This window comes from Marmota marmota, unplaced genomic scaffold, assembly GCF_001458135.2.
Source record: "Marmota marmota marmota unplaced genomic scaffold, marMar, whole genome shotgun sequence".
NCBI classification, from domain to species: domain Eukaryota; kingdom Metazoa; phylum Chordata; class Mammalia; order Rodentia; family Sciuridae; genus Marmota; species Marmota marmota.
The window spans coordinates 11,147,215-11,157,214 of NW_026000229.1; the positions used below are offsets into that span (position 1 = coordinate 11,147,215).

A 10,000-nucleotide genomic window follows, 5' to 3' on the forward strand; every position below is an offset into this window, starting at 1 on the left:
TCTCTCTCTCTCTCTCTCTCTCTCTCTCTCTCTCTCTCTCTCTCTCTCTCTCCTCTCTAAAACTAATAGTTCAGGTGTAATCTGACTATTGAAGAAAAAAATGGAATGACTGTCTTCATTTCCTAATTTCTTTATTTCTATAAATGAACATTATTTTAAGCAACATTAGCTTTTAACAATCACATCTTGTAATTAACTCAGGTTGAGCTTATCAATTCTAATGCATTATTTTCACACAACTGCTAAATCTCATTCTCCACAACCCTGCATTTGTGCTGAAAATTGTTCTGTCAGATTGTTAGTATGAGGTTAAAGCTCAATATTTTCAATTTATCTTTTTAAAAAAATTTTATTAAATTCTGTTTATTTTTCTAGATGAGGGGTCAGTAAACATTTTCTGTAAAGGGTCTGATGGTAAATATTTTAGGTTTTCTGGGCTATCTAAGATTTCTATCTTATATTGTTCTCTGTTCTCCCTTAAAAAAACAAAAACAATGTTTTAAAAGTATAAAAACTACTTAACAGTTAAACAAAAGCAGGATGCAGAACAAATCTGGCCTGTAGGCTATAATTTGCCAAGCCCTATCCTAGACTATTGGGTTACTTTTGGATTCTGATTTGATCAAACAATATAAGAGAATCTCTAACATCTTTAGTTTCTGTCACTTACACACTTTAATAGAGTAACATTAAAATTTTCTTATATTGACCTTAACAAAAATGTTGAATAAAACAGGCAAGAGGAAAACCCCTCATCGCATGTCAATACAGATTTTCTAAAGGCTGGCACCAATCCATTCCTTCATGTTTTGTAGATAAACTTGAAAAATTGTCAACTTAACCACGTTGTCATACAACTTATTCAAAATGATGTCAAAAAAGACTTTTCCAAATACTTTGCTTAAATATCAAAACACAATCAGCAACACTTCTCTGAAAGGGTATATTAATAATTACCCTGATTTGATCATCACATTGTATGTATGCCTTATAATGTACTCATAAATATGTCTAGATACTATATCAATTTTAAAAGTTTAAAATAGGAAACTAATTGTTTTGCATGGATTGCTTTTAGTAAACTAATGCTGCCTCCTAGTGATCAATTCCTTAAATACTTAAAACCAACTTTTAATAATTGAGTTTATATTTTTTATAATATTGATTGTCATAATTTGGAGAGTTTATATTTTTTCTTTCGTGATTAAAAACAGATTAGTTCACCTTAATCCTCGGCTACTCTATTATTACCAAAATTACCTCTCTAATGGTCTAGCAATTTATTCAGTGCTCTAGATCAAGGATTGAAAAATTCTAGTCCACAGGTCAAATCCATCCTGCTAATTGTTTTTGTAAATAACACTTTATTTGAATAAAGTCATGCTCATTAAATTATGTATTGTTCATGTCTCCTTTTACATTGCAATGGGAAAGTTAAGTACTTTCAACAGAGACTGTATTAGCTCACAAAGCCTGAAATATTTACCTTCAAATCCTTTGTATTAGTCAGGGTTCTCTAGAGGAACAGAGTCAACAAGAACTATAATTATAAAAAGGGGACTTATTAGGTTGGCTTACGTGACCAGAAGCTGGATAGTCCATAATCACCGTCTTCAGGCTGGAGAGCTGGAAGAACCAGTAGCTGCAGCAGTGCAAGAGGCTAAAGCCCCAGAACAAGAGGGATCAATGGTGCTACCCTAGTCCAAGCCCTAAGGCTTTTGGAAATTCCTTGGAGAATCACTAGCAGAGTCCACTTTGAAAGAATGAAGAAGCAGGAGTCTGATATCCTCAGACCATCACAGCAACAATCAAGAACTCATTCAATAAGAACTGAGCTTGCATCTGCTGTTTCTTCCTACTTTTATTCAATCCAAGCCATCATCCTATGGGATGGTGCTGCCCATGCTTAGGGAGGGTCTCCACTTCAGTTGGTATCCCACATGCCAATCATTCCTAGACACATCCTCATTGAATTAAAAGGCTTCTGGGTGTGTCAATCAAGTTGACAATTCAAATTAACCATTATATCTTTTATAGATGAAGTTTGTCAACCCCTGGTCTAGATGGGCCTGGATTCAAACTTATTTATTCAGCTCTCATAGGCTTTACTTTTATCTTATTAACCTTTATTCTATTATTAGTAGACAAAGCCCCCTTCTTCCTAGAAGAAATAACTAAAGGACGATAGAATTTGAAGCCTTAATAGATAGCATCATCTTATTTCTTATTATTCTGCTGGATCAGATGCCTAGAATCTCTTACCCTGACTAATCTCTTGCTTCTCGTCACACATCCCATCCTCCCAAATTCATCCTTCAGGCTGCTACCCAGCTGGACAGTATTTTTAAAAGGCAAACTATTTTACCTACCTCAAACTCTTCGAGGGTTTCTTCCTATTATGATTAAGACAAAAAATATAAACTATATAATGATATAAAATGCCCTATCCCTTGCCTGTAGTGGGCATGCCTCCCACTATTCTCCGCATGTACACTCAACTCTTAGCCATATTCAACTTCCATCAGTTGCTATATTCTCTCAGCACCCCTTTGCATTTTGCATACCTTTGTTCTCCACAGATATATTCTCCTTTGGTAATTTTCCTGTTTCTTGGGCAGACTTAAGAGTTGCTTTGCTCTTCAATACCATTTAGGGTGTCCATGCATGTACACATGTAAGAATGTGTATATAAGCATATAAGTATGTATGTAAGCATATGTAAGCATGTGCATATATATACATATGTATGGATATATCATATATATGAATATGCACAAACATGCACACATATGATCTAGCTGTCTTATCCAACTTGGATTGTCATTTTGCATCATCATCTGGCTACAAGCCTGTCTCTGTAATAGATCAAGGAGTGGCAAATTATAGCTCAATGGCTTCTTTGGAGGACTGTAATTAATTCTAAGGCACAAACTGTGAATCTGATATTGTCATTTTTAGTGTCTACCAAAACCCTATTACAGAACCTCTCAGTTCATGGGGCCTAAAAGTTTCGTCAGGAATATTTTCACAGTGCTTTTAGGCCAAATGAATATTAGCAGCTCCACTTACTAAGTAGAGAGATCCAAACAACTAACTAAACAACTTAGTAGCCATTTGGAAAAAAATAATATATGTGAATCAAAAGAAAAAAATATTAAAACCATTATTAAATAATCACAATTATTTACCAATATAATGTGTGTAATCTGTAGGACATTTCATAACTTCTCAAACATCAGATCTAAGCATCAGATTGGACATTGCCACCCTTATTCTCTGTTTCCACACTGGTTTGGGCATAGTTTTTGTCATAATGACCACTGAAAACTCAGCTTTGTAAGGGTATGATGTGATAGAAGAGAGTATAACATGACCTAATGTTAAAATGTTAAACCATCTTGAGCTAGTACTTTGTTCTATCTGACAGATATCAAATCTCACTGTTTAATCTGAAAATTAAAAATATTCCACAATGCCTGAATGAGTTCACACAGTTAGGATCATTACATATTTGTGTAATTCACCTCAATAAAATGTTTATACAGTAAATTTATACCAAAATTGAATCAAGATTTTTTTCTTAAGAAAAAAAATTGTTATAGAATGAATATCAGAAAATTTTTTTAGCCAGATGTTAAATATTTGGGGCTTGTAGGCATATAGTCTCTAGCAACTACTCAATATTACCACTGCAACATCAAAGCAGACATAGACAACAGATAAATGGACACCATCAAATGAATAGGAATTTGTTCCAATAAACATTATTTACAAAAACATGTAGCTAGCTCCAAACATCTGCTATCAGGAATCCTTTAAAAGGGCCATTGTTTCTACACTCAACTAAAAAGGTGAAACTAAATATCATCAGTTCACACTGATATGCATAAGTTAAAATTTCTTTGAGGAATGGGATTACAAAGTTATTAAAAATACCTTCACAAGGAAAAAACCTGGAATACATCATCAAAGTAAACGTCATCAGTAAAGGAATAAATATGAATAAAAAATCTCTTGATAGGATGCAATGCAAACATAAATTCACTTTTATGACATTTAAGCCAAATCTATAAGTAAAAATTTATCATGAGAAAACAGTAGAAAATCTGAATTGAGAATCATTCTACCAAATAACTAACGTGTAATCTTCATAACTATCAAAGTTATGAAAGTTTAAGAAAAAGCCAGGAGCTATTCCAGGAAAACAACAAATTATATGCACACACATGTGCACACACACACACACAGAGGCATGATTACAAAAGGCATCTATAACACTGGAGCATTTTGCTACGGAAAACATTATTAACTTAATTGGTGAGAGTTGAATGTGGTGCAAGAGTTAGATGCTAGTAATATTTCAATGTTTATTTCTCATTTTCATTAGTTGTAGTGAGGTTTTATAGGAGATATCTTTGCTTATACAGCTGTTGGAGAATCAAGTCAGCATTTTGCTCTCAGAGTTTAAGAAAAAACATTCTTTGTTCTGTACTTTTTTTCTGTAACTTTAAGAGTGTTTCCAAATTTTAATTGTTAAAATTAAACCATGAAGGAACAGATATGCTCTATGTTTATATTTATATGCTCTATAAATATTACTGCTCTTTAATTATCAGTACAGACGCCCCCAATTCTATTCTCATGACCTTCTCCCATTTCCTTACCAGGCAAATACATCTTATAGAATGTAAAAGAAATATATATATATATATAATGATTCTACTTTATTTAAGAAATGAAAGTAAATTTTACTCAATTAATAAGGCTTTATTAAACATTAGTAAATTCAATTACATTCTCAGAATTAGGCAAGAAAGAAAAGGAAAAGGAAAAAAATTATAGAGTATCTATATGTGTCAGGAAATGAAAGAGAAAGAATGGTTACTGTCCTAAAGATTATATTGGTCTTCTTCAATTTCTTTATTTAGTGTTCTGTCGTTTTTCTTATGGAGGTCTTTCACCTCTTTTGTTAAATTGATTCCCAAGTTTTTTTTTAAGCTATTATGAATGGGGTGATTTTCCTAATTTCTTTTTCAAAGGATTCATCAGTGAGGTATAGAAGTGCATTTGACTTATGGATATTGATTTTATATCTTGTTACTTTGCTGAATTCATTTATTAATCTAGAAGTTTTCTGGTGGAATTTTTTGTATCCTCTAAGTACAGAATCATGTCATGGGCAAATAGTGATAGTTTGAGTTCTTCTTTTCCTATTTGAATCCCTTTAATTTCTTTTGTCTAATTGCTCTGACTAGAGTTTCAAGGACTATGTTAAATAGAAGTGGTGAAAGAGGGCCTCCCTGTCTTGTTCCAGTTTTTAGAGAAAATGCTTCCAATTTTTTCTACATTTAGAATAATATTGGCCTTTGGTTTACAAACAGATAGCTTTTTACAATGTTGAAGTATGCTTCTACTATCCCTAGTTTTTCTAGTGTTTTGAACATGAAAGGGTGCTATATTTTGCTGTTGGTATCTCTGTATCTATTGAAATAATCATATGATTCTTATCTTTGAGTCAACTGATGTGGTGAATTACATTTATTAATTTCCATATGTTGAACCAATCTTGTATCCCTGGGATAAACCCCAGTTGATTATGGTACACTATCTTTTAAATATGTTTTGGTATGTGATTTGCCAGAATTTTACTGAGAATTTTTGTGTCTATGTTCATCAGGGATATTGGTCTGAAGTTTTCTTTCCTTGATGAGTTTTTGTCTGGCTTTGGCATTAGGGTGATACGAGTTTTGTAGAATGAGTTTGGGAGGGTTCCCTCCTTTTATATTTCATGGAATAATTTGAGAACACTAAAGAAAGAAATTGAAGAAGACCTTAAAAATGGAAAGATCTCCCATGCTCTTGGATAGGCAGAATCAATATTGTCAAATATCCATACTACCAAAAGTGCTATACACATTCAATGCAATATCAATTAAAATTCCAATGTCATACCTCATATAAATAGAAAAAGCAATCATGAAATTCACTTGGAAAAATAAAAGGTCCAGGCCCCGCGAGGTGCACGCCTGTAATCCCAGCGGCTCAGGAGGTGGAAGTAGGAAGATTGTGAGTTCAAAGCCAGCCTCAGCAATTTAGCAAGGCGCTAAGCAACTCAGTGAGACCCTATCTCTAATAAAATACAAAACAAGTCTAGGAATGTGGCTCAGTGGTCAAGAGCCTGTGTGTTTAATCCTGGTACCCCCAAAACAAAAATTAAAATAAATAAATTAATTAAAAAGCTCAGAAGAGCCAAAGCAATCCTTAGCAAGAAGAGTGAAGCAGGAGGCATCACAATACCAGCCCTTATATTGTACTACAGAGCTACAGTAAAGAAAGTAGCAAGGTATTGACACAAAACCACAAATGAAGACCAATGGTACAAAGTAGAAGATGCAGAGACAAACCCATATAAATACAGTTATCTCATACTAGACAAAGGCTCACAAAACGCACATTGGAGAAAAGATAGCCTCCTCAATAAATGGTGCTGGGAAAACTGGAAATCTATATGCAGCAAAAATGAAATTAAACCCCTATCTCTCACCATGCACAAAACTCAACTCAAAGTAGATTAAGGACCTAGGAATTTGACCAGAGACCCTGCGCCTAATAGAAGAAAAAGTAGACCCAAATCTAAATCATGTCGGATTAGGCCTTGACTTACTTAACAAGAGTCCTAAAGTGCAAGAGATAAAATCAAGAATCAATAAATGGGATGGATTCAAACTAAAAAGCTTCTTCTCAGCAAAGGAAACAGTGAGGTGAATAGAGAGCCTACAGAATGGGAGCCAATTTTTAACACATGCATATCAGATAGAGCACTAATCTCTAAGATATACAAAGAACACAAAAAACTTAATCCCAGAAAAATAAACAACCCAAACAATAAATGGGCTAAGGAACTGAACAGACATTTCTCAGAAGAAGAAATACAATCAATCAACAAATATATTAAAAAACGTTCAACATCTCTATCAATTAGAGAAATGCAAGTCAAAACTACTCTAAGATTTCATCTCACTCCAGTCAGAATGGCAGTTATCAAGATTATAAGCAACAATAAGTGTTGGCAAGGATGTGAGGGAAAAGGCACACTCATACATTGCTGGTGGCACTGAAAATGGGTACAACCACTCTGGAAAGCAGTATGGAGATCCCTTGGAAAAATGGGAATGGAACCGCTATTTGACCCAGCTATCCCACTCCTTGGTCTATACGCAAAGGACTTTAAAATAGCATACTACAGGGACACAGCCACATCAATTTTCACAGCAGCACAATTCACAATAGCCAAACTGTGGAACCAACCTAAATGCCCTTCAATAAATGAACAGATAAAGAAACTGTGGTATATAACTCAGCAATAAAAGAGAATAAAATTATAGCATTTGCAAGTTAATGGATGCAGTTAGAGAGTATCATGCTAAACAAAATAAGCCAATCCCCCAAAACCAAAAGCCAAATGTTTTCTTTGATAAGTGGATGCTAATCCATAATGGGGGGGTGGGGCATGGGATGAGTGGAAGAACTCTGGATTGGCCAAAGGAGAGGGAGGCGAGGGGATGGGTCATTGTGATGGAAAAGATGGTGGAATGAGATGGACATCATTATCCTAGGGGTATGTATGATTGAATGAATGGTGTGACCCTACTTTATATACAACCACAGAAGTGAAACATTGTGCTCCATCTGTGTACAATGAATCAAAGAGCATTCTGCTGTCATGTGTAACTGATTGGAACAAATAAATTTTAAAAATTTTTTAAAAAGACTATATTGGCTCAGTAGACAAGTCTGCCAAACACATTCACTATGAAAAACACATAATTATGAACTAATTTGTGTAAATCTGCTCTACAGCTGTCTTTCCCCACTCAACTCAGCCTCATGGGAAGAGCAATTAGAAGTATCAAGAATGCTTAATTAAGAAAGACATGGAGGTAAGGGTAAAGAATTTTGCCTAAAATACAAAACAATGTTGATAGTACAGATCTAAATAATCCGAGAGGACAAAGAATCATATGTCCATCCTGGAACAAAGAGAAAGAGGGAGAATCCTAGGAGGCTCTCGATATTGAGTCTTTCATCCACACTTCAATATTTGCTAACCTGCCTCAATGTCCATAATATTGCTGAGGTGTAAATGAAAAAAAAAATAAGTGCACACACTGCGAAGATGGTATACAAAGAACAAGTCACTTGGCAATTGAGTAAACCTAGGTGACAACACAATTCACATCAAAATTAGCAGACGCTAGAAGAGAAAAAACAGAGGCTTGGGATTTTTTCTTAGGACACAGATAATCAAACTAAGGTTATTAATAGATATTTTCTGAGAAAAATAAATAAATTTGGAATGCAATGAAACAAAGTCAGGCAAGTCTCTTTCTTAGAGAACTTCTTAAAGCCGATAATATGCTAATGTGCACTGTGCACCTAAAAAGAAGGGGCCACATTTGCATGATTCACTTAGATCAGCAGCCATTTCAAAATACTGAAGTACATGAAAAAGGGAATTAATTTAAAAAAGAGCTACTTTGGAAGGTACAACATTAACATAAATAACTGCATACAAAACTTTCTAGGAGCCTCATATCCCTCTAAAGTTTGATACTTTATCTTCACAACAACTCTATGACACAGGGCAATTATGATTCTTTTTTTTACTTGAAGGAAAATGAAATATAGAAATATTAATCAAATTGCCAAAGGTCACATGGTTGAAAATAGTCAAGCCAGTATTCAGACTCCGACAGTCTGGCTCCTGCAGCCAAGTTCTTAATCATTGCACAATGTCATTCACTTAATGAAGTCCTTACCATGCATTCCAAAATAAATTGTTAGTTGGATATTAAGCAAGAATGAAAAATGAGCATGATAATTAATTTAAATAGAAGGCAAAATTTATTAATTTACAAAACTCTTCAAGGAAATTGGAGATGGGAGAAGGTAGTAAGAATTGGAATTATAATTATGAAGTATACAGTAATGATAATGCACAGTTCCATAATTAACTAAAATTAAGAAGCATTTCAAGCAAAAGGTAGGTATCTCAATTTCCTAATCCACATGTAGGAAAACAATATGGCAAACACTTTGAAAATGTTCTCACCGTGATTCTCTTCATATCTAGCTGGCGCAGCTGCATCATATTCTGAAGGACAGTGTGTTTGTACCATGACTCTTGAGCTATTGGGTTGCCATCAAAAGTGATGTCTGATAGGGAAGTAGAGTCAGCAAGACAGGAAACACTGTCAAAACTACAGGAGAGACAAACCGCTGGATTATTCTGAGGCCTTCAAATAATGCTTTTGTAATAGACTTTTAAAAGAACAACTTTAGAATTATAGAAAAATTGAGAACATAGTATAAAGAATTCCCAAATACTTAACACTCAGTTTTCTCTTTATTAACATCTTGTATTAGTACAGTACACTTGTTACAATTAATGAGCCAATATCAATACAGTTGTACTAACTAAAGTCCAAATTTCATCCAGATTTCCTTAGTTTTTACTTAGTATTCTTTCTCTCTCCCAGGAGCCCATCCAGGATACATTATATTTAGTTGTCATGTTTCTTTAAGCTCCCCTTGATTAGGACAGTTCTCAGACTTTTTAAAATATTTTCAATAGCCCTGACAATTTTAAGAATACTTGTCAGCTATTTTGTAGGATGCCTTCTATTAGGATTTGTTGGATATCTTTCTCATGACTACACTAGGGTTAAGGAACCTATGCTAACATGACTTACCACTGTTTATAATTTGCCTTGATCATCTGGCTCAGGCCGTGTTTTTCAGGTTTCCCCAATGTAAAGTTAGTATTCCTTTCCCTTTTTTCATACTGAACACTTTGAAAGGAAGTCACTGTATGATGTGCAGTCCACACTTAGGAAAGAGTTAAGTATTTCCCCCTCCTTGAGGTTGTAGTATCTAGTAATAATTTAGAATTTTTCTTTTTTGTATTTGGGGGTGCATTTATTTATTTCTATCAGTTTAG

The 10,000-nt window shown here is 34.2% G+C and overlaps 1 protein-coding gene across 5 annotated transcripts in view; it reads right to left on the reverse strand.

Annotated features, from left to right (window-relative positions):
* Positions 1–10,000, reverse strand: part of Lrrc49 (leucine rich repeat containing 49) — a 186,974-nt gene that overhangs the window by 74,473 nt on the left and 102,501 nt on the right. For all 5 annotated transcript variants that reach the window (XM_048793713.1, XM_048793712.1, XM_048793715.1 and 2 more), the window contains one exon: positions 9,113–9,260. In XM_048793713.1, coding sequence (XP_048649670.1) covers positions 9,113–9,260 — 148 coding nt within the window. The remainder of the gene's footprint in view (positions 1–9,112; positions 9,261–10,000) is intronic.